Source organism: Stylophora pistillata, chromosome 10 (genome assembly GCF_964205215.1).
Source record: "Stylophora pistillata chromosome 10, jaStyPist1.2, whole genome shotgun sequence".
Classification (NCBI taxonomy): domain Eukaryota; kingdom Metazoa; phylum Cnidaria; class Anthozoa; order Scleractinia; family Pocilloporidae; genus Stylophora; species Stylophora pistillata.
In genome coordinates, this window is record NC_142528.1 from 9,994,511 (window position 1) to 10,019,473 (window position 24,963).

The window sequence follows — 24,963 nt, forward strand, 5'->3', positions numbered from 1 at the left end:
CGGTGACCAACGTAAATTATAATCTCCATTGATAAAACCACAATATCTTGCAGTACCCCTCACTGAGGATCTTTTGAGTGCCATCCCGCTTATGGCGGAACAGGATCATAAGCAACATTTGTTTTATGCCAATATCACCCACGGGTAACAAACAAACCAATAAGCTGTTACTACGCGCGTTTTGGTCGGTGTTAAACCGTAAGGTTGACGCGTGAAATCTGCGAGTCCGATATCTGTTGATCCCTTTGCTGAATTGTACTTTATTTATGGTTTTTCATGGTAGTTTAAAACACTCATTGAATGACTAATCGCTTTTTTTTTTCTCGACGACTATATGTCGCTGGGTTCCGTTGACTCCGGTTGAAGACTTGAAGAAAGGAAAGAAATAAGACATCTTTAAATTTAGTTTTGATGTTTTGGCTGTTTCACTAGTCTGTGAGAATGATTACGAAATCTGAAACCAGTTTGAAATCCTGGGAAGTATTTTATTTGAATTGTTTACCTTGTTTCCCTTTTAATGCTTTTATGTAATTTTTTTTTTTTCCGTTAGTCGTTTTAAGCTACAAAACGACTTCTTGGAATTTTCTGATCACATTTAATGATTGTCAGTTTAAATGATTGTCCTAGTTATAAGAACAGTATTTATCATCCTGAATAGCTGATTAAAGTCGACAACCAAATCACAGGTCTTCGATATTTCCAAGGGAATACTGAACAAAAGTCTCATTAAAAGTGCATTCAAAATCTTTCTCTAAAGAAAGAGCAACTTTAGCTGACACGCAGGAAAAAGATTCTCCCACTCTCGTTTTAGTGTACTTCTTTAGTTAGGATTCTGGTCTTGCTTTCATTATTTTTTTGTTTTTCTTGTTCTGCACTCTCTCTCTCTGAACTAGGGCTAGAATCACGAAAATTCTAGACCAAGTTTGACTGAAATTATTTCTCAGGTATAAACGGCTCTAGTATATGACAGCAACGAACTTCCTTTCCAAATACGGCATTCTATACTCTGATCAATCTTGAACGAAGACGCCTGGAATGATGGCTGCAGGTGTGTGCTCTGCAATTTAAATCCGCACGATGAGCATTCGCCCAAACGAGGCGTAATCCTGTATTAGAACTCACTAAAAGGAGGTGTGACCCTTTATTAAGACACAAGAAGAGGTGGATTTTCCCAATCAGCTGATCATGCGGTTTCCCCAGAGTATTTTTACATCAGTTTCTTTACATTATAACCTTTAAACTCTTATTTGCCAAGAATCTAGACCTGGTGAGACCTAGTCTCACGGTTACCTTTTAACGCTGACGACCGTGCCAGCTCGTTGGGTTTTATCTATTTTGTCAGTAAGACTCGTGCAAGTACTCACGAGCTTTTTTCCCTTTCTCTCGTGACTTAAAAAGCAATGTAGCAATTGCATTTTTACTTTTAATGTTCGATGATATCACCAAAGCTTCAGGTTTCACACACCGAACTGCCCAGAAGATGCTAGGAGATAGGACCTGACATTGGGGATGATAGTTGGTTCTCGAGAGTACATTACATCGTTTCAGTTAGAAGCTTAGACTCCTAAAGAAAATTATAGAAAAACTAGTTTAAAGTAGCCTTGGACACATGAATGGGAAAGTACAGAAAAAACGAATTACTCCCTCGTGATGATCATGCGATTTTGTTAAATTCTAATTAAGAGGGGAGTTGTAAATATTTGGTCTAAATCTATGTATATCAAGTTGAGTAATGGTGTTGACGATGTTAACACTGTAATACCACATTTTCCTGATCCAAACGTGTTCAGTTCTCATCATAATGACAATACTACCTCAATATCCGAGCTGCCAACATTCTCACGAGCTCAGGAAAAGCTTGGTAACCGCGCGACTTAGTCACATGTAAGTGAGTTTTTACGTGTTGGCCATCACGTTCCGTGACTACTGCCCGTCACAAGAGGACCCTTTCTTCATACAAGACAGAGACAACATGGGTTTAAGGTGTTGTCCTTCTTGTGCTTCGCTCTTTCTTCTTTTTCTATGCTTGTCTTCACTCACTTGGCGGGGATCGAGTGCTTATTTGAACGGTAAGTTGTACGGGTAAATAGACTGTTTGAATGGGAATAGCCTTAGAAAATCGCTTTATGTTGCTACGTGAAGAAGTGGGGTTGTTCCTTCTTTTAGAAACGCACAGAACATCCAGTAGAAAATAAACTGACAGGGTTCTACTCACTGATTAGAAAAAAATATCCAGGTAAAGCTCGTTGATGCACAGAAATTGGATTGCGGAAAATACGTTAGACGCCGGTAGCGATGTATCGCTGTTCCCTGCAACAAAGAAAGTTTCCTTTGACTTTGACGTAGTTGAAAACTCGCTGAAAGTTTTAAACGTGGCAGAGCATGTTAAAAATTTTGTGACTAGCTTCCACGCGTGTGTTGCTGTGAAAGCCTTCTGTTTCAGTTTTTTTTTAGCTCGATTTGTCGTGGGCTCATGGCATAAGTGATCATTTGTAACACCATACCAAATTAATATATTGAAGAGAGTTCAATTCGTTGTTTTTCTGTAAGCAGAAGACTGAAATTTTCAGAGTCAAAATCTTCAGTCTGTTGCAATAGAATGTATTGGCGGCTTGCTGTACGGCCGGGTTGTTGAGTGGCATTGTTATATGATATTAATCGACTTTGATCTCCGTAAGAAGCTCAATAATTTCCTAATATTAGTTGTTTTTAGCACGTAGTTTTAGAAGCATTTTTATCATTTTTACCACTTTCTTAAACCTATCGGTTTGCAAAAGACATGTTACTTCCCAGTCTCTTCACGTAGAGGATTTCACTGGCGAATTAGCATCAAAATACACTAAATATAATTACCTTCGTCAGTGTTTATTGTTCAAAACACGTAAAAACACAAAGAAGGTTAATTTCGCACGCAGTTTTGCTTTGTTGACCGGGTTTCGTATCGGTAGTAGATATATATTGTGACTTTGTTAACCCAGTCGCCCTTCTAAAGCGTTGTAATTTTCAAATTCTTGTTCCTGCAACCATGTTACCACGGATTGAGTAATTTAACGGTCTTGGTTCAATTTGTTGCTTTTAATCTGGGAATTGTAATAAAACTGCCAGCTGAACACACATCAGTGAAATGTCACAAAAAAAAACTCCCTTTATTATTCTAGAAACAGAATCAACATTCATTATGTGGATCAATGAGTCAAAGCTGGAGGTTCCCAATAGGTGTGAATCTTCTCTAAAATGCAAAAGGAACCCAAAAGTTTCCAGTTAACATTGCCCCTGAGTACAAGTTATGCAGGAAGACTTTCTTTGATTGCAGGTTTCTTTACTATTCTGGCTAAATATTTCTTTTGATGGAAGTCTAAGGTGTATTTTAGATGTAATACAGGAAAGGGAGGAAAATGTTATGAAAAAAATTACTTTGAGACCCTATGGATAAGTGTTGCCCCCAACTGTGGCAGGATTAAGCTGCGCTATGATTGTAGACGTCTGGGTTCTCAAATAGCTTGTTTGTGCTCATTTTTGTATTATGGATATCCAGAATACAGATGACTCAGAAGTACACTGTACATAGGCTGTCAAGGGAAACCAGTGTAACCAAGGCAATTTACCAGGAATTTGAGTAAAATTTCAAACAACTGGTGTTAAAAAGGAATTTACCAAAGAGTAAATACCCGTAAAGACACCAGCTAAAGAGTGGCTGGTGTCTTTAGGGGTATGTTGTCTGTATATATACAAATACATGGCCAAGAAAACAGCACACTTCCTCAGTTTTGTTTTCTGTTGTCTTTAAATAAAGGTCAAAGCATATGCTAAGCTCAAGCTACTACATAAAATTATTGTCTGGCATGCAAAAAATTGAAACCTGAAAATACAAGATATTATTTTTCAATGCTTGTTTCCATTTGTCGTCTTGAATTGTATGAATTTAGATTTAGTCTGTTTGTTGGATAAAAATAAACACTCAATTTGCATGATAGTGATTCTTGATTAAAAATTGGGATTATTTGTTTTGAATGTTGTTTCTTAGGAGATATCAGTCAACTTGAAAATACGAGAGTTGTGGAAGGGATTATACAGTCCGTGTCTTTTTGAGGAAGTGTAGATGAACATTGAATCAGACTGGTTGTTAAGACAGTCTTGTTGGCCCCTTTGATGATCATTTCAGTCAATGAAAAATCATATCTTAATTGTTCAACTATTGTCAAGGACCCTGTGGATAAAAATATAACATCCTAATGTCAGCCTGAACATGATTTTCCTTTTTGTGCTATGGCTATTTCTGGTCATCAACATCATGGTAGTGTCTTAAATGACAGGCTTGGTGCATTGGGCCAGTTGAGTAAATGGTGCTCGTTGGGTTTGTGTGTTTCTTGTGAATCATGAAGCTAAATTTATGATAATTTTAATTTATTCTTTTTTTGTGGACTTGATGCTTATCAAATTGACCTCCCCTTGCACTGGTACATGTACATGTTATATTCTACATGCTTAGTACATGATGAGGAGACACTGTGTGTTCCTTTCGTTTATTCTGTATGAATCACAGAGCCTTTTTTTTTAATTTGAACTCTAATTCCTTAAATTTATACTACATCTTGTAGTAATTTAACCCATTAATAGCTGCAGCTTTTGTGAAATACTGTGTTTTGAAGCTAGTCGAGCAGATTTTGGGTCACTGTTGTGGTTTTAAAAGCTCAAACTTGCCACAAACCCATTCACAGCTTGTACACTCAACGGCCTTTGATCCAAATGCAAAATGGCGGCCTGAAAATCTCGGGCAGGTGCAGAAAGAAAAATTTCAAGATAGTTTTTGGGTTGAAAAGGGAATGCCCCACTTATTACTTTTACTTTTCTCTCTTTCTCCTGCCCTTTTTTTCCCCTTTCCTTGCCTGAAGTTTCTCCTCACTTGCTGGAAATTTAGTAGGCTTAATTTTGGTGTAGAGATTTTTCAGGAAACTACTCATTATTTTCAAACCACATGCTCAGAAAGGTAGGTGGGTAATGGAACAAGATTTTCGTGCAGATTTTCAGGTCAAAGTTACTTGGTTTTTTGGCTATTTCTCCAATCTCCTTCTCTCGATTGCGCTCATTCTGGTACTGTTTGTAAGATATTTTCAACCTGTTTAAGTACGTGCTCAAAGTCATGCTCCAGGGTTAGAAGTGATGACATCACAAGGCGTAGAAAGGGTGTGGTTCCACATGGGCGCTTATGGGCACACTGGACGTTGATAGGTTAATTCAAATGCAAGAGCTAAAAGTATTTTTGGCAAAAGAGGGGTCTTGAAAAACCACAATTATACCCCCAAATGCAATTATGGCATCCAATTTGAATTGCCATTGTTCTGGACTCACTAACTTTGTCTTCACGTGGAAACGCAAAATGATTATCACATGTGCGAGAGGCTAGTGGGTCCAGAACAATGGCAATTCAAAGTGGATGCCATATTTGCATTCAGTGTTTAGCTTCTTTGCCTTTAGAAAATTTGTTATTCATCTCATGAATGTATTTAAAAATGATAATAACTATGTTAAAAAGTTGTAACTCGTGGTGATAAAAAGAAATATCAGATGTGACATGTGCACACAGACGCAATGGTTAAAAGATAAAAACGTTGGGTATATCTTAGAATTAAAATTTCTATCATCTATATTAAGAAATGTCAAAAGAGTAGAAATTATATTCATTTGATACATCTTGCTTTGTTTGTAGTTTTTTTTTTTTTTAAGTTACTTGTTAATTTACCAAAATGTCTGATGCATACATATAGATGCCTTCATTCATTGAAATTACACATACATGTACCTTATGAAATTTTGTTTCCATTTGAAATGATGTCTTTGACTGACCTTTCACGTGAGAGACATAACATTGAGACTTGATTGTTCTCTGTTTAGACCAGTGGTATTTTTTTTCTTTTTGTGGCCATCCCTTCGGGTATGGGCATTTGAAATAAATATGCCAATCATTAAATGCTTAACTTTTACTTTGTCCTTAATTTTTAACAGATTGCAAAGGACCTTTGGGTTTGCAAGATGGAAGAATTTCAAATTCTCAGCTATCTTCTCCAAATCACTATGAAAATTTCTATATTGGAAGTGGTGAAATAGCTGATATGGGTGCTGGGTGTGCTCGTCTGAACAATACACTAGCATGGTGTTCTCCTTCCAACAAGTATTCTGATATACCAGCATACATTGAAGTAGACTTCAATAATTCTGTGGAAATCAGTGGAATTGCTACTCAAGGGTTTAGATCAGCTATAAATGACTATTATGTGATGCAGTATAATGTTTCCTACAGCAACAACAGAGTCAGCTGGAAGCTCTACAAAGAGGTAAACACTACTTAAAAGTGACTCTCCATTTAACAAATTTTCAGGAAGTGCTCGTAGCTTATACTTCCCTTTAGGGTTTTCTTTGCCACCAAAACTGTACTGAATTGGTGAAATATTATATTTCTTTGTCACTATTACATTCTTCTCTTGTGGAGAACAGGACCCGCAACAAATTACAGTATTTAAGAAGGACAAAAGGACTTGCAATGACTGACCACATGCAATGCTTGAAAAACCAAAATTTAAAAAGTTATTTAATGAGTTTTGCTCTAGTCAGTTTTGAAACATTTTTATGTTGTTGTTCCAGTACAGTTTACTGATTGGGGCAGAAGTGTTGCATGGAAATTGTTGTCAGTCTGGAGTGCCTTTAACTTTTGCAGTATAAGTCAAGATTTAAGACCATGTATAATTTAGTTGGAGAAAATTTGATAAGGAATGTATACATGATTATATTATTACAGGTTTTGGTGGGCAATACAGATGTGCAGACTGCTGTTACAAACACATTCAATCCAGAGATATCTGCAAGATATATTAGAGTCTATCCCATTAAGTACAGACTTAGAGTGTGTATGCGCTTGGAGCTATATGGTCTTACAAAGTGTAAGTAAATAGTGTGTCATTTAATGTGGTACCTGTGAGGCATTGCACTTGTTTGAAGGAGGAGGGAAGCATGTAAAGATACAAGCCACAAGCAGAGGAGAAAATGGGAACTGTTTTTTTTTTTCTTCTAATTTGTTCCTGCATTTATTGTACTACTGGACAGTGCATAAAAAACCTTTAATAAGTAATAAAGAAGAGGCTAAGACTGGCTTTCAAATTGAAGTGAATTTTGTACTAAAGCAAACAAAGTTTATACAAAAGAGTGAAACAAAAACAAAAATGATTAGATTAGATTTTAAAGTGAATGGCAAGAGAAGTAGGGAGGAGAAAACTCATTTATGCTTAAAGCCTGCAGCTTTAGATGCAAATTGAGAACTCAGTGAATACTGAGGGGAGTTGATGGGGTATTTAAACTAAATTCAGACGTTAAATATGGGGGTAAACAACGACCAATGTATTTTTGATGAATAGTTGTTTTTTCCTTTTCACAGGCCCCATACCACCTTCAAAGAGTATTCCTCAGCTACAAGAAGATTCAACACAGACAATAACAACTTCCACAACAGCTGAGCCAGAACATCAAACCCCTACTTCCACAATTGCTACTCTTAGAAAAGAAACAACTGTGACAAGAGAAACAGGTATTTTACAGCTGCTCTTAAGTTCATGATGCCGTGTGTGTAATGAAAAAAAATTAAATTTACCAGCACTTTGGGAGATTGAGGTGCTGCTGAAGACTACAGCCAATCAAATGCAAATGCACCACACCCCTTTTGGTTCTTGTTAGTTCTCCCGGGGTGGATAGATGCAATGCAAAATTCATTTCCAAGAACACAGCAAAATGACCTTGTTATTGATCTAATTTCAGCCTTAACCTGTTACACCCCAAAATCAGTATCTGCATTCTCCATTGTCCTCTTCTTATTTGCACTTTGCTAGTGAAAAGAAAAAAATGGTTTTACCATCAGCCTAGGTTGGAGATTATTTCCTTTATTGTGACAGTCATATTTATCTTTTGGATTCTGCAGTACTATTGTATTGGAGAAACGAGGTGCTGATCTGCCATGGTATTTAAAGGGTTAAGCAGCTTTTAAATTTAGCAGCAGTTAAATTTAGTATCATTAATGGTAGGTATTGCTGGTAAATCAAAACATCTCACTAATATTTCTCTTTCTTTTCATAGGTCCTGTTGATGTGGTGACCCCTACCACAACAAAGTTTTCTTCCAATTCACTCAATGTGGCCACCAGTAGGGACAAGGGGAAGAAAACACCTTTTTCCCCAACAGCTGGGGTCCTTGGGTCTGTGTCCTCATCCCAAGTGTCTGCAGTGGCCCATCAGGAGCCTATGAGTCCATCGACCCATTTGGTTGTTGCATTGTCAGTTACAGCTGCAGTTGTAATCATTTTCATGGTTCCTGTGACAATTTTTCTCTTCTTTCTTCGGCATCGCAAGCAGAACAGGTGAGTAATTTTTAAGAGGTTGTGACTGTTGTAAAGTGTTTCCTGATGCATTGAAGTTTGATTAGTTACAGTGTAAAATGTTAGTAGAGATGTTTTCAGACAGGTTGAACTATTCTTCGTTTCTTTAATTTAAAGTTTCACTTCAAAGGGTAACTTTGAGATATTTTTTTGACCATCAGTTGGCAAAAATTTCCAAGCTCAACTGACAGTACCATTCCATTAACTACTGCTGTGGTGGATGAGAATTTATTCCCTCAAGAATACCAGTAAGTTGATTTTAAGGATCAGTGTTCCCTGATATTGAATCAACCTGCTGTACTGAAAATTGTTGAAGTAACACCTTGGGTACCTCTTTCAAATTTTTGTTAAGTTAGAGAGGAAGGGGGTGCCTCTAATAGAGGATACTTGTTTTCCCAACTCCCATTGTCTTCTTTTGCAAGTTGTTTAGGAAATTGAATTTGAATTTGGTTTTTTTGCATGATATCATAAAATTAATGATCAGACCTCGTGTCTGTGTGATAATTTAGACCTTGGTTTTGGTCATTCATGGTGTCATGCGCAACCTCATTCCATAATTGCTTACGGTACACTAATTATTAAATAGTTGGGCAACAAGTGATTTGTCTTTTAGAACCGGAGGAGAGGGTTTGGGAGACTGGGGCAGACAGGGCATTTGAGTGAAGGGAGGTGCTAATTAAGAGGTTTTTTTACACCTCTTACACTTTTCTTCCTGCTCATTTTTCTTGGATGACAGGCTCATGTATGGTTTACTTCCGGGAAAATGCAGTGTAGAAGAAGTGAAATTCCAGAACAAGTGTGCTGTGTAAACAAGGTGGAAATGACTGAATAGTGCTGTAAGTTGACAGCTTATTTTCCAGTCAGGGATTGATCCAAGCTCAAAAAAGAGGGCATACAGACCCTAGTTTTGGTGAGAGTGGAGTTGTCAGGTCCTGGAAGCAAAATGTCAAGAATCAGCTGAGAAGAGAATCTCACAATTCTTGCTAAAAAGGTGTGAATGAGTAGATCACATCTCTAATTCTTAGAGGGTGGATGCCATTTGTTCAAATTGTTAACCCTGATCATGTGGTCATGTTTAGTTGGAAGCAAAATGTCAAGAATCAGCTGAGAAGAGAATCTTGCAATTCTTGCTAAAAAGTGTGAATGAGTAGATCACATCTCTAATTCTTAGAGGGTGGATGCCATTTGTTTAAATTGATAACTCTGATCGTGTGTTCATGTTTAGTTGGCGGGGAGACCTGTACTACAATCATGTACAATTAGTACATCATAATGCAAGATTAGGGAAGTGAAATGTCGCACTGTAAATAGAAGGATGGATTTCCCTTCTAGCTTCAATACTTTTTTCTTAAAAGTTAGATTGGAGAGTGGAATCTCACTTACAATCATGCTACTACCCCCAAGCTGTTAACATCAGTCAATAGTTCAGAATATTACATCATTTTACAGCATTTTTTGGGGTGATATTATCAAAACACAGAGAAGATATTATCCTGAACTGTCCCCACGAAGATGTACATATAAATATTATGGGACCCCAATGTTAGTTATTATTTTGGAAGAAATGTTAAAATGTTTATTGCACTGTCACAGGGAAGGCAGGCATTAATTTAAATGTAGATAAGAGAAGTTCAAAGACTTAATTAATTTTTTTGGAAAATTAACTGAAAATTTTTCTCCTCATCTTTTCTGAGATAAGTAAATCACATAGAAGTGAACTTAGATAAAGGATTGTTCACATTACAATTAAATTGTAAAAACCCAAATTCTCAAACACTGTTCCAAGGTGAACATGTCTTGTACCTGCGTGGAATCCATGTTTTGGTTAAATTTTTTTTGATCGATCAATTTTGTACACTGTTCCAGAGTGGATATGTACGAAGTACATGACAGTTTGGAACATGAAAACTTCTTAAGTGGTATATTTTTGAGACTATTTAAAGTTTACATTTAAAGTAACGTTTGTCCAGTATTTCTAGAAGGATATGTACAGATGTTCCATTTTTTGATTGACTGAACATGGAAAGTATATTTTTGTAGACCCTTAAGAGAAATCTTAAAAAAAAGGTTTTTTGGAAAAGGCACAAGCGTCATGTGGCGATACTCTTCAAAGGTATTAAATGTGGTATTAAATCACTAAAGTTATCTGCATTTAGGTATCGCATTAAAAGAATAGTTTCGCGACTACAGCTGTTAAAGAACAAAAAGAATAGGTATTCGGAAGTTAAAACAAAGAAAGTTGCCAGTGAATCAAAAATACCGACTAGTTTTTCTAAGCCATGTCGTAGGACAGAGGGATAGGTTAGAGGTACGACAAATACTGTCTTTCATAAAATGATTTGTCAAGGCCTGCTGCGGGTTGCAGCGAGTGTCGTATCGGTTAGAGCAAATGGTACTGTCAAAAAAGCAACTTTGTTGTCCATAACATCTGATGTTTGGCTTTTGTTCATCTAATTATGGAATGAGTTTATTTCAACTTGCTTATTTTTTGTTCTCTCACTTCTCCAGTTTTAATTTCCCATTTGTTTAGATCGCATTACACTTTTTGAGTAAGGGCCGAGATTGATTTAGCATTGTAATAAATATATCTTATTAGACGTTTTTTTGTGTAGTATCGCTGAGTATTTTTACGAGTTGTGCCGTATTTTGACGAGCCCGTAGGGCTCGTCAAAATACAAACAACGAGTAAAAATACCCAGCGATACTTCACAAAAAAACGTCTATTAAGAGATTTGCTATCCAACACGCCAAATTGTTATCTCAAATGCGGGCGAATTTCGTGGATATTTCTGGACTACAAATAACGTGTGATATTTGTGCTCTTCTCGCGCGTTATTTGTACTCTATGAGGCTCAGTTGGATAATAATGCATTTATTATCAATCAATTCCGTGCAATATTTTATAGTGTCTGTGTATGTTTTTGATTGTTAAAACGTGATAATATCATTATGTTTCGTACACTTTACCAGAGCGTTTATGTACAAATTAGGCGACTGTTATCATAATGTAAGTTGTTACGGTGTCTACAGAAAGGTGATTTCTTTCTTACGTACAGTACTGCTCGAATGTCACTGCAACACTTGTCTATGTTAGTTATGTTGATTAAGGAATGGATCATTGCATATTTAAACTATTCATATTACTACATTACATGAAGATCAGTTTACATTTTTAGTTTCAGTACTGGTCGGTAAGCTTTGTTATTAAGGTTTTTATTTTTTCTTTTCGTTTCATTTTAAGGTAATGAGCGGGGTTGCAAAAGGTCTCTCAATTCTTTCAGAACATGCGACTGGTGTTTAAATTAAGTCAAGGGGACCGTGAATAATAAATTCTATGCTGAAAGAGAACGCGTGAAATGTTATGTTATACGTGAAAGGTTAAACGTTACATCTGAGCAGTACTGTCTTTCTGTATTGTTAAATGTGTTTCCAGAGCATTTATGGACTGTTCAAGTAGGTCATTGTATTGCTTTAACTGGAATGCTATTTCAGAGAGTGTATAAATTATTTTTAAGAGGTTTCGATTATTAAGGAAAATGAACAACGCTAACTTCTCGCAGTCTTTGCATTTTTGCACTGCTCTTTAAAGGGCATGCGAAGGTGTCTCGTTAAGGTTAAATTGTTGCTGGGGAGATTATTTATTTATTTATTTATTACATGTGTGAGTTCACTTTCAGTGAACTGTTTTCCCAAAACTCTGCGATCACAGAAAATGTCACCCTCGAAGTTGTTTGATTCTTGCACTGCTCTGAACGAGTATGTAGGAATGACTCGCTTCGGTTTACAGAAATTGTTCGCTATGAGATATTTGTTATGAGGTAAAATTCTTCTTGCTGTTGTTGTTAAGAAATCATCAAATCGTTTAATCCTGAGAAATTCCTTGCTTGGTTTAGGGTAGAGAAGGAGGGAGGCTATTTTTCCAACATCGCACATGCCTTTACTTGTGTAAAGCTAGCCCTTGTTCGTGGTATCTTGTTTACACAAGAGCAGGGCTCTGTCTCATTTCGAAAAAGTTTAAACATCCAGCAAGTTTTTTAATGCCGTCGGGGCAACTTGGCACTATAACTAGCTGCTGTGCAGGAAATGAGCCCACGTTTCTGGCCATTTCGGAAGGATCAACTACAGGACGGCAGTTAAACGTCTGCGCATGTGCTTACGTCTTAATGTCTTAAGTGACAAGCTTACATGCTGTCAGAATCAAGTTGTCGCACAAATATTACCAACATCCACGCAAGCCAGTAGCTGGACACGGTGTTTTAAAAGCACACGACTTAGTTTTTGGTGAACCATAATCAACAGGACACCTGTATTCGAATAGCCTTTGTGTTCGAGGAGTCAGAGTTTTCCTTTTTTATTTGTGTTTCCTTCAAGAGATTTTTATGAATGTTTCGATTTTATTTCGCTTGTTTTGGATAATTTTGCGCGGGAATCTGACGCACAGCCGGTCAGAGAACCCCACCGCGTATGACTACCATTTGACCGCTGTCTTATTGAAGACTGGACTCAAATGAGCGTGAGAAATCGAGCCTGTATGGCATTTTGGGTAGCCTTCTTGTCCCGGAGGGTTCCTTTGTATCAAAATATTAAGGAGGCTCGTAGTTTCTACCCTAGAACTGCCTTCATTTAAATGCCACAAGCTTTTTTCATCTGTTCAGTTCGATGATGACATGGCACATATTCTAAGCATTATCACAAGATTTAAGGTACTTTCCTTGACGCAGGTATCTCGTTCTTTAATCTTTATCTTTAATAAGTATACTCCTAAGACAGCAAAAAGAACTATACTAGGAGTTTCAAAATAATATCGTATAAAATAACAATAATAATTTCAAAAACAATGGGACTGAGTAATGAACAACAATCGGTTAAAACTTTTGATATTACGATGGCCCAGAAGGGTCACAGTCCAGTTTTAATTTTTGACAGTCCAGTTTTAATTTTTGACAGTCCAGTTTTATTTTTTGACAGTCCAGTTTTATTTTTTTTGACAGTCCAGTTTTATTTTTTTGACAGTCCAGTTTTATTTTTTTTGACAGTCCAGTTTTATTTTTTGACAGTCCAGTTTTATTTTTTTTGACAGTCCAGTTTTATTTTTTGGATCACAGTCCAGTTTTATTTTTTGGGTACCCAAAAAATAAAACTGGACTGTGACGCATGGGTCACAATCCAGTTTTATTTCTTGGGTACCCAAAAAATAAAACTGGACTGTGACACATGCATGGGTCACAGTCCAGTTTTATTTTTTGAGTAGTCACCAGATCTCTCTCGATGTGTTGCATGTTGCGCGTGTTGTTTGTTTGGCGGCCATTTTGTACGATGGACGCTATTATAAGACAAACTGTGCGGGAGGAGTTGAGGCGCTCCAATTCTATTGAATCAGAAACGGTGTCTTCTGTTAGCCAACATAATAGTGGCCAAATTGAAGAAGGGTCGGTCTCGGCGGGATCGACACCGAATACATTTTCATCGCGAACGTTCAACCGACTATCTGGTCTTCTGAACCGAATTCGGCTTGGCAGTAGAGGCAAAAGCAGTTCAAACAAGAAGCGGAAAATTGAAAAGCAGCATAGGGTACAAGTAAGATGGATGCATTATGACCAAACTAAGAAAAAGTTTGTTACTGTTCGACAAAAGAATGGCGGTGGCAATCGCTTTATAACATATACTGATGCAGATCCACTGAAGATGGAAGAGCTTTATCAAGTTGCTGAAATGTGGAATCAACATCAAATAGCATCAAGCAAATTTGGTAACAGCACTGGTCCTAGAGGAAAACCCGACTGCATGTATTTCCTGCCCCACCTCTATAACACAGAGGACTTCAAAGAAGACATTGATCTCCATGAACTAGAAGAGTTTAATGATAATTCAACCATGTGTTCCGCTGATTTTAGTGAAGAGTTTGATGAGTTTGCTTTAATAGTTATGAATGTTCTTGGACTGAGCTTACCACAAGATGTTAACGAAGGACTTGATCTCTATCTGCGACTAATTCAAGAGATTGACTGGTTAACGTAATAAATGAGCTTTTCTGATGCAGTGCTAGGTTTCCAGACTTTCTTGGTTCAACTGACCTGTCGTAATTGGATAGACGTACAGAGGAGAGGTACTTTTAAGTATCTATTATCTCTCCTCTGCAAATCTATCTCAAAAACATCTTCATGGCCTGCTCTTTTGCCAAGAGTTATATTACTGTTGCACTTCTTTCTGTAAAAACAGAATGCTTATGACATGAAAATAAAACAAAACGCAAACACTGGAAAATCTCAATATCCTTTAATAATAGCATACACATCTTGGAATATTCTGTTCAAGCACATACTGACAACTTAATAACCAAAATCCTAAAGAACTGGCACCAAGCCATCTGCCCTCACGTTTTCCCTCTCTAACTCTCCTGAACATTCAAGCTTTGCTTTGCTTAAGCCTTTTCAAGGCAGCAAATCATTTTTAACTGAAGCATTGTGTGATAGTCACATAAACTGGAAAGGGACAAGGCAAATGAATTGGGTCAGTTAATCAAATGTGAACTGAACATGTATAACATACTTCTTAGTTACCTAATTGATGAGCAAACTTAACCCAACATGTGAGGCATTGTTCTTGTGTTAATGATTACAGTAAGGGAACCGCAAAGAACATAAGGGAGTACATATGGTTTAATTACAAACAGTGCTATCTATCTCAAGATTGAAAACCTGTCACATGCAGAAAAAATAAATGCTTCAGAACAATGTTTGTTCTGTCTTGTTTGCTTGTTTTTTTTGCATTTTTTTAAAGTATGGACTGAAAGAATGTTGACATAATGAAGAGGATTGACTTGGGAAATAAATTCTTTAGTCAGTCCATTCTTTTCATGGTTAGCATTGTTTCCCTCCCAATCCTTAAACAAAACATGTAAAAAAACAAAGAGCCAAACCAAAAGTAGGCAATTGAGCTAAGACAACAAGAGCAGATAAATAAATGCCAAGTTATTCATAATCATCACAGGGCTATGCAACCCTCCTTGGGTGAAGGTTGCAGAGGAAACAACACAACAATATCAGGTCATTTGGTCAATAACAGGCAAATAATTCCTACTATAACCAAAATTAACACAACCAGGTACAAATCAAGGAAGAAAATCAAGGTTCTAAACAAAATTTCCCCTCACAATTTGATAGTATGAATTCATTGAGGCGTTTCCCTTCCTCAAAGTAAAACTATAAGAAATATTTAATACTACATGTAGTCACGAGTGTGAATTTGCATGATGACAATGCGGCTTGAAGAGTTAACTCACATAATGTCCATTTCCCAGCTACTTTTTTCCAAAATATTATTGAACTGCTGTCTCAATTCAACAAAATTGGAATAAGTGGAAGGCAGTTCCAGAAGCGGCCCACACGTGTGAGCTATAGGTCTGGAACTAGCACCTTCCAGTCTGGTAAAGGAGACTTCAATCTTGTTGGTAATTAAGACATCAGAAGCTGTTGTGAACCTTAAGAACTGGACTAGTTTTGCATTGTCTAATCCTCGTATGTATCTTTGCAGAAGCATCTCGTTCTGCTTCAGTGTTTGGCTGTGCTTCAAGTGAATTAAGAACTTTCTTGTTTGTTGGATTAATTCTATCATAAAAGCCTTGGATACCTGCAATAGTCTGAAACTGTGGATACTGTTTCACCTCTTGGACAATAGGCTGCCAGGTGGCAACCATGACATGAGGTTTCTGTAGCAGCTCCTGATTGGCAATCTCTACATGCACTTTCTTGATATTCTCTGGACTGACCTGTGACCTACAATTGAATCTCTCTAAGAAATCAAACAAATCATCATTTTCATCTGCAAAGTCAGCTTTTCCAAGAAAATTTGTAACTAGCTCTTCTTCAACAGGAGACAAGTATTTAATGAAAGACTCAAGAACAATGCCTTCAGGAACTTCTGCATCAAACAGGCAGTAGCACATGAAAGCCTTTGACAAGAACAAAGGGAAGTAGGAAACTGATCTAAACCCCTTCACCAAAATTCGACCAATAGCTCCCCACTCCTTAATGAAATGATCATGCCTCACAAAGGGTACTCTTTCTCTTTCCCCTATTGTCATGCTATTTGCAAACTCCTTCCAGAATAAAGAGAAAACTTCTCTTGAAACTCCAATACCCACACCCTCTTCTTTTTGCCCCCTCTCATTGATAATTGTAAACACTAACTCAGATTGCAACATTTTCTCATCTTTAAAATGCTCAATCATATCTTTACAAATACATGAACGATGAACTGTTAGTGAAAGCCCCTGCCCGGCAATTTCACCATTTTCTGAAACTATGCATTCACCTGATTCTCTTGCCATACCAACTGTAGGTAATTGGACATAACCTCCCTCTTCAAGCACTCCACAAGGCCCGTCCACAGTGCTAGGGGACACTTCATCCTCACTTGGTGAAACAAGCCTTTGATCTTGAGTATCTTGACTTTGCACAGTTGAATGACAGGTGTCTCGTTGAAAATGGGCCAAACGGAGCTCTCTCATTTCATGCACAGACACTGGACTAATAAAGGAAGTCAACTGATCATTTGCATGAATGCTTTCGGGCTAAAACTCTTCAGGTTGTTCAGTGTCAACTGAATCGGCCATGAGACTTTGCTGGTACTCGAGGTCCTGCTCACAACGGACACAGTTTTGTCCTTTCTCAAAAGAACAGCTACAGACATTGCACACCTCCCTATCATCAGATTTAGTAGTACATGCCGTTACTGATACTGTGACAGAACTTACTTTTGTGGATGACGTGTTGTCTGTGTTCGTCGCCTCAACGTAATTGCTGTCTTCAAATTCATCACCCATAAGATGTCGTGGTTGGGTGCGTAGGTAAAAGTAAGTGGAGGAAGGATACAATCCATTACTCTTCAGGTAGTCTTCCACAGTTCCTTTGCCAGGAAAATCGAAAATTGCCACCCTCGTTGTGTCACAGATCCATTTGTTCATTTCCTCTATATGACCAGCAAAACTGTTCTTTCCACCAGGGAAAAACAACGCACACGCCCTCTCCACAAGCTCTTCCATCTTCAGTGGATCTGCATCAGTATATGTTATAAAGCGATTGCCACCGCCATTCTTTTGACGAACAGTAACAAACTTTTTCTTAGTTTGGTCATAATGCATCCATCTTACTTGTACCCTATGCTGCTTTTCAATTTTCCGCTTCTTGTTTGAACTGCTTTTGCCTCTACTGCCAAGCCGAATTCGGTTCAGAAGACAGGATAGTCGGTTGAACGTTCGCGATGAAAATGTATTCGGTGTCGATCCCGCCGAGACCGACCCTTCTTCAATTTGGCCACTATTATGTTGGCTAACAGAAGACACCGTTTCTGATTCAATAGAATTGGAGCGCCTCAACTCCTCCCGCACAGTTTGTCTTATAATAGCGTCCATCGTACAAAATGGCCGCCAAACAAACAACACGCGCAACATGCAACACATCGAGAGAGATCTGGTGACTACTCAAAAAATAAAACTGGACTGTGACCCATGCATGTGTCACAGTCCAGTTTTATTTTTTGGGTACCCAAGAAATAAAACTGGATTGTGACCCATGCGTCACAGTCCAGTTTTATTTTTTGGGTATCCAAAAAATAAAACTGGACTGTGATCCAAAAAATAAAACTGGACTGTCAAAAATAATAAAACTGGACTGTCAAAAAATAAAACTGGACTGTCAAAAAAAATAAAACTGGACTGTCAAAAAAAATAAAACTGGACTGTCAAAAAATAAAACTGGACTGTCAAAAATTAAAACTGGACTGTCAAAAATTAAAACTGGACTGTGACCCTTCTGGGCCATCGTATGATATAAATATGATCCTATGAATTACAAATAAATAAATAAATATAAAAACAACAAAACATATTGAATATATATATCTTATTAACCGAGGTCTTGACAGTACGGATCGAGCGCAGCGAGGTCCGTACAAAAAAGACCGAGGGCCGATATTCTTCCAGTACGGTCCCGAACAAGCTTGGTTAATAAGAGATTTATTATACGACTGAAGTTCAAAGGGACAGAAGTGCGGTATCATTCGGGACCATTCGGGACAGTGCCCGGTCCAATACTGAGAGAATATTGACCGGCAATAGAGCATTTTGATTTGGTTGATTTTAGTTATTGGCCCTCTGACTGCCCGAGTCATGTAATAAATAAATATAGCTATAACATAATGTACTATTCCTAAACTAAAAGATGAAAACAATTGATAGATGTCAATTACATGACTTGATGGCTGCAAGAGCAAGTTCCTTAAACTCATTGAAGTTAACGTCGTTACTGATAGGTAGATTGTTCCATAATACTATTGTCCTTGGGTAAAAAGAAAACTTGTACACATTAGTTGATACGCTGATTTGGCGGAAAGGACGACTGTTCTGTAATCTGGTAGCTCTTGTTATTTCTTTAATTTCGGGAGGGAATATAATACCCACACTGACCCATTAAGATCTTGAAAAACATACTCGAGATTGAAGAAGGAGTCGGCGATTTTCAAGGGAGTCCCAACCAAGGTGTTTAATCATTGGAGTAACATGGCTAAATCTTGAATAGTCGTTAAATATTAATCTTGCTGCTCGGCGTTGAAGCATCTCAATTTGGGTCATGATGCTCTGTTTGGTGAAAGGATTCCAGGCACAACAGGCCATGATATTCGAGTCTTTGACTTCGTTATCACATCCACTTAGGATGCGACGCAGAAGCCCAAGCGTAGAATTTGCCTTGCTGCAGATGTCGTTGACATGCTCGTTCCAGCAGAGATTATCTGTCACTGTGATTCCGAGGTACTTCGCTGAGGAAACTCTAGAAATGGGCTAGCCACCTAAAGAATATTGGAACGTAAATGGAATTTTCTTGCAAGTAATTATACCGAGTCGATAACACTTCTTGATATTAAAAATGGTTGACCATAGCAGTAATTGATCAAGATCATCCTGCAAAGACCAACAATCCTGGCGACTACTGATTTCTCTGTAGAGGATGCAATCATCTGCAAAGAGGCGTAGATGTGACTTGACAGATGAAGAGATGTAGTTTATGTATAGTAAAAAATAGGACCTTGAGGACCTAAAATCGAGCCTTGTGGAACCCCCGAGAGCACTGGCTTGGAGGAGGATTTGATGCCATTCACTGAGACTGATTGGGAACGGTTTGACAAAAAGGCTTCAATCCACAGTGTCGAAATTCTCAGTTCTTTCTTTAATTACAATTTAATCAACAAACCAAAAGACTCCTCTTGTCGCAAAGTTTCAGTCCCCTGTGCTGCAACTGAAGAAAAACGTTTATAGCGCGCAGAGGCTTCTAAAAAGTCATTATATCTTGTTTTCAACAGGTTTCTGTCCAATGGTAAAGTCTTTAACTCGTCGAAAAAAAAAAATAAAATAAACAATAGGATCCTATACAAAAGCAAGGTTGCCAGGAGACATTTTTTGAAAAATCACACTGCGAACGAGGTTGCAAGTTTCTGTGGTTCTCATCTGTCAAATTAATCGCTTGCCGGACAAATCAGTGCTGTTTATTTGAACAACGTGTCAGAGGGAAGAGTTTTTAGAGCTGCCGAATTTCGTTTGTTATACGTGGTTTGTTTTGAAGTTTGATTTATTTCTACTCAGTAAGACATCGGCTTCATCAAAGTAATTATATCGTATTAGTTCTTTTTAGTAGTTCATTGATAACTTGACGCCCCGGCTGTCGATAGTAATCAGAGCTAAAGAGTTTCTCTGCCGAACCACACTGTAATTAATAAATTTAAAGTTACATTTACATTATCGCGTTTCGGTGCATTGACAACCCACCTAGCTCGGAGCGGGCCGGGATAAATTAAAGCAAGTGCTGCGAAGAAAGTTCGTCAATATTTAGTTACTGGAAGAAGTCAGTCTTGTTACGGCGGCAACAATTTTGAGTATGTTGGATTCAGAAACTGTTGGAAATCTACACCGAATTTTGGGAGAGCACCCCAATTTATGCACAAATTATTTTGTTTGACGTTATGCTTTTCTTCATTTTGTAACATATCTTGCACGAGTTAATTAATATCTGTTCACAAAAGGCAAAAATGTTTTCACCTTATGATTATTTACTTTCCGACGCCATTAATATTTCATTTCGTTCTACCATTTAAAAACAGTAGCTTTATTTCTCCTACTAGAATCAATTGCATTTCAATCCTTTAAGGCAGCAGAGCATAGATACTTAAAAGAAACTTGCAAGTTAGAAATATCACAGTATCGTTTATCAGAAGGAAAGGAATTCACCCCCTTTCCTCTTCTATCACTGTCGACAGCACGGGTTCTCTGCAATCTTTTGAAAGCACTATGGCACGACAAATCAAAAATATCCTGACAGCTATGCTGTGTTTGCTTCAGATCAGTTTGTGTTGCAGTTTAAATTTACCTTTCGCATTCTGCACAAAATGGGCTTCAGGCGTCTTTGAAAGATATGAAGGTAGGCTAGGGAAAAAGAATATTCCGAACAAAGTTCGTGAAACAAGTAGTATTTGGTAACCTCTAACCTCATCTTGACTAACCTAAACTTAACTTGAAACTCTGCTTCTCTACGGCAAAAAGGAAAATGGGTGGAACCCTATAGTCTCCATCATTTACGTTTCTACATGTTGCGATCATAAATATTCATCTTCAGATTCAAAATGAAAAGTTTTACATCTGTTCTACAATCTACAGGTTACTCCTTACAAGGGCACGTTATCAGTGTTTGTAAAGGCAAAGATTTGGAGTGTGGATCGTGGTGTTTGAGAAATGACAGATGTCGATCTTATAACTGTTATCCTGCACAGAGCTTCAGTTCCACCAAAATGTGCTACTTAAATAACGAAACACGAAGGTCCAAACCAAAAGACTATTTGGAAAATCAGGGTGTAATCTACTTTGAGGTACAGCAGGTTTGTTAGCTCTTGCTGTTTTTCAGATACCAGACATAGAGAGACCGCGATGCATGATCTGAACAGTTCACAAAGCATCCAATGAGAAACCCTGCCGTCAAGATGAATACAACTAAGATTTATCATCAGAGATAAAACTCAATCGCAAAGCTTCAATAATCTTTGGTTATTTTGGCTTGTTTTTATTATACTTTACGAAGTCCAGCAATCTATAAAACAAATGAGGGTTAAAGACAAATCAGAAAAAAAGGGCTCTTTCTGCAAACGGAGACCGCTCATAAGATATGTTTAAATGCAGACTAAACAGGTGTAAGTTCTCCACTACGGCTGATGAGAAGTCAGAAGGCTTTGAACATAAATAAAAAGTGAGTTTACATACTATTCTCAGTTTCGGCAAAATAGTGTCTTCACAAATTGTACAATAGCAGCTGATATTCAACCCATTCAGTTGAATTGGAAAACCTTTACGCAAACCGGATATCGAGCCACTGTTCTGCTAATTTCTGTAAGCCTGCTCGTCTTGTTTGCGATCTTTCTTTTCCCAGTGAGCTACCAAACCAGAGTGTTCTGAAGTTGAAATAGTAACGAGAACAATAAATTATACCTCGCCTGCCAAGAGCGATGACATTGTCTGTGAGCGCCCGCTTTAATTTACGTAGTTTTCAATTTCTTCTCACCAGGTCATTAACTCAAATTTTGTTTGTGAAAACCTTGGGAGATGGAGTCGACAACTGAATAAATCCATCAGCCACAATCCGGGATCTAATGAAGCCATCAACCAATCAGGTGAGTGGGGCTTGTGTCGAATACTGTCATTGATCTAATAATTTATCCCAAAATGTACAAGAAGATAGACCTCAGCGCAGTATTTCTGATGACAGTTTGTGACGATTTGTTTGATGCTCTTCCCAAATGCTAGCACAATTACTATTCGTTGATTTGTTTCGATGAGGTTCACTTTCTGTGGCTTTCAATGATGTGCTAAATCACGACATGTAAAACAGGGATTTACAGGAATCCTGTTTTCTACAATTGCAAATTTACTCTTGTCAAGGCACCAAAAATATAAGTTCAGTAAGATAGAAAAGCTTTAACGCCTTAAGAGTAAATCATAACAAAACGATGGTGGTCGAAGATGAGAAAGATTGATGCGGGATGCAAATGACAAAATTGAAAGGTGAACAACAAAAAATATTACTCAATAATAGGACATGGTAAAATAGACAGAAAATAATCCTTTTATTTCAGAAAGATTTAAATTCAAACTAACTTTGCATGTTTGTTTGTTTTTACGATCTTTAGAGAAGATTGGATCAAACTCTTCATCACCTGGTGACTCCTGCAAACACATACGGGAGTCCAGAGATTCTTTAGAAGACGGGGAGTATTGGATCGACCCTGAGAAGAATGGAAACCCTTTGAAAGTTTTCTGTGACATGACGACTGATGGAGGTAAACTTTGAACTTAGACATTATCTGGTAATCCTTGCAAACTTTCGCAGTCTTTCCCTTCCCGGGCTCAGTTAGTACTCGGGGTCAAATTGTTCAAGCCGCTTAAATTGCGAGGGATCAATTTAAGTGTTGTTCATTCCAGGAGGCTTGCTTCTTGTCGCTAACTTGGTGACAATCAACTCTACTCCGACTGAGAAATGGACCGCCCAGACATCGTTCCGTTGGATCAGTAACTTTGCCAACAACAAAATGGGTATCACACTGAGCGCCATGAAGGAACTCAGAAGCCACTTGTCTTTCACTCAGCTGAGATTCCACTGCAGCAAACAACTGGGACGCACGTTCCACGTGACCACAGCAACTAACAGCTCTGGTGAAGCTGTAGTCCAGTACTTCAGCGGTCAGACAGATGTTCTTCCTCCTTCATGCAACTCGTTTGAAAGAATGAATGGAGATAACTCCCGATTAGCTTTACAGTGTGATAGATGGGGAAATGACGGTTCAAACTATGTCGGAAAGTGGGGACATTTTAAACTCCAAAAGGCACTTAAAATGTACAATAACGCAGCTTTTATTGCTAATGAACATAACTGGGTAATGGTTAAGAATAAATTGTGTTGCGATGATAATGGAAGTAATTTAACAGCGATATCATCCGGTGATTTTTGGAAAGTTTATGTGCGTTGAAATTCCGAGTGCATTTACCTGTTTCCATAGGGACCACCTGGTGAACAGGATTAAAGGAGGCCTGTACATCACGTACTGAACTGTTACTCATGATTCTAGAGCCATACCTCGCGCGGTTGTGCATCACAGCCAGACAGTACGTCGATTTTGCAACGGTCCAAATTCTTCTTCATGGTTAAAATAAGTAAAAAACCCATCAAAATCATTCATAAGAACCCCCATTGACTAATAGGATCTCCGAATTTTGTCTGTCTTCTCTTATGTCGAAATTAGAAGCTCTTTCGATTCTTTGAGACAACCGACTCGACGAATCAATTCAAATTGAAGCTCTCTTCGGTCTGTTTCCTTACATATTTTTCCAACAGATTTTAAGACTTTTCTCCAGTCTGTTTGACCTTAGATGTAACTTCGTTTCATCTCCTTGGGCCTGCATGCTGATCATATTAATATTCTGATTTACCATGAATCTGTAAAAGTCTTTAGACTTTGCCTCGGGGTTTATTGTTATCTTTTCACTGACTGAGATGGAAGGACTCTACGTCTCCACAATTAGTTAGATCTATTTGACTTTGCTTTATTTAGGAGGTGACTTTGAATAGCATAAATAACTGGATAATCATGATGTGTAGGAAAGTGGTTCTCTACAACAAGAACGTAGACTGAAAGACAAAGAATGGCAAAACGTTGCTCATTTTCATCTAGAGTATCGCTAATTCGTCTCGACTCTTTTCGTTAATAATTTATTCCAGGCAAAGGATTTTCCTTCTTTACAGATTTCCGTATTGCTGAAGAGAATTGCATGCCCAATGTGATGTTCGTAAAGGATATTTAGTTCATAAGAATATAGTAAGATTCTTTCTTAAGTGGCATATTATCCAAGTCTTTGATATCAAAGTTACATGCCTAGAGATTTTATGATGGTTTCAATGTCGTCAATTTTAGAAAACTTTCTTTTACACCAAAAACACTCGAAATATCTTAATGAAAGGTCTTTTTAATTTTATAGCATACGTGATCCGTATAATGAAAACAGTTTTGCGGCTCATTATATCGAGGTAGGGACCGACCGTTCCCAAGACACTTTTAATGTCCTATGCATGTAATAACAAGCCTATAACCCGGTACTTCCACTGCAGTAATATTTTTAACGATCCTAGGACTTGAAATGTTTTTGCAAATTATGATTGATTTTGTACCTCCGCAATAAAATAAAACGGGTACAATCATTGCATTTGATGAAAATCCTTCATTGCTGCGCAGCGAGCGTAGCGGGCGAGCAGCAACATAATCAGGATTTACGAAGAATAAAGGACGCGCGAATTCTCGAATTCATCACTTTTTACCAGAATGCATTGCATCTAACCAGAGTGCACGGCGCCACGTTTTTTGTATTTAGTTTATTGCGTTACATAGCGTTACCACTGTAAGGACATTTCCTATATGTACTCAATCGTATAAAGGAAAATTGACCAACGCGAGTATGGTAT

General features: G+C 37.8%; 2 protein-coding genes and 1 pseudogene across 4 annotated transcripts; 2 read left to right on the forward strand and 1 right to left on the reverse strand.

Moving 5' to 3' along the window:
* The first annotated feature begins 1,406 nt into the window (after positions 1-1,406).
* Positions 1,407-11,764, forward strand: LOC111343185 (uncharacterized). The gene is made up of 7 exons (XM_088737229.1): positions 1,407-2,069; positions 6,004-6,332; positions 6,794-6,935; positions 7,427-7,576; positions 8,119-8,398; positions 8,578-8,664; positions 9,153-11,764. Exons 1-7 carry the CDS (start codon positions 1,973-1,975, stop codon positions 9,223-9,225), a joined length of 1,158 nt encoding a protein of 385 aa, XP_088593355.1. The 5' UTR covers positions 1,407-1,972; the 3' UTR covers positions 9,226-11,764.
* A 3,573-nt stretch (positions 11,765-15,337) lies between these two features.
* On the reverse strand, positions 15,338-17,903 carry LOC148721759 (uncharacterized; annotated as a pseudogene).
* A 1,880-nt stretch (positions 17,904-19,783) lies between these two features.
* Positions 19,784-24,707, forward strand: LOC111343190 (uncharacterized). Of its 3 annotated transcripts, none has more exons than XM_088737230.1 (5): positions 19,784-20,883; positions 21,120-21,337; positions 22,018-22,123; positions 22,640-22,789; positions 22,932-24,707. In XM_088737230.1, exons 1-5 carry the CDS (start codon positions 20,754-20,756, stop codon positions 23,474-23,476), a joined length of 1,149 nt encoding a protein of 382 aa, XP_088593356.1. In that variant the 5' UTR covers positions 19,784-20,753; the 3' UTR covers positions 23,477-24,707. The 3 variants fall into 3 exon arrangements, with proteins under 3 accessions (XP_088593356.1, XP_088593357.1, XP_088593358.1); XM_088737231.1 differs by having other exon boundaries at positions 21,120-21,328; XM_088737232.1 differs by lacking the exons at positions 19,784-20,883; positions 21,120-21,337; positions 22,018-22,123 and adding an exon at positions 22,161-22,514.
* The last annotated feature ends 256 nt before the right edge of the window (positions 24,708-24,963 follow it).

What these genes read in the sequence shown, in the direction of transcription:
- LOC111343185 (XM_088737229.1), top strand. Translation starts at nt 1,973, where the DNA reads ATGGGTTTAAGGTGTTGTCCTTCTTGTGCTTCGCTCTTTCTTCTTTTT. An exon ending in AACTGTGACAAGAGAAACAG is followed by an intron (nt 7,577 to 8,118) that starts GTATTTTACAGC and finishes TTCTTTTCATAG; the next exon opens with GTCCTGTTGATGTGGTGACC. An exon ending in TTATTCCCTCAAGAATACCA is followed by an intron (nt 8,665 to 9,152) that starts GTAAGTTGATTT and finishes CTTGGATGACAG; the next exon opens with GCTCATGTATGGTTTACTTC.
- LOC111343190 (XM_088737230.1), top strand. Translation starts at nt 20,754, where the DNA reads ATGGCACGACAAATCAAAAATATCCTGACAGCTATGCTGTGTTTGCTT. An exon ending in TGAAGCCATCAACCAATCAG is followed by an intron (nt 22,124 to 22,639) that starts GTGAGTGGGGCT and finishes TACGATCTTTAG; the next exon opens with AGAAGATTGGATCAAACTCT. An exon ending in TGACATGACGACTGATGGAG is followed by an intron (nt 22,790 to 22,931) that starts GTAAACTTTGAA and finishes TGTTCATTCCAG; the next exon opens with GAGGCTTGCTTCTTGTCGCT.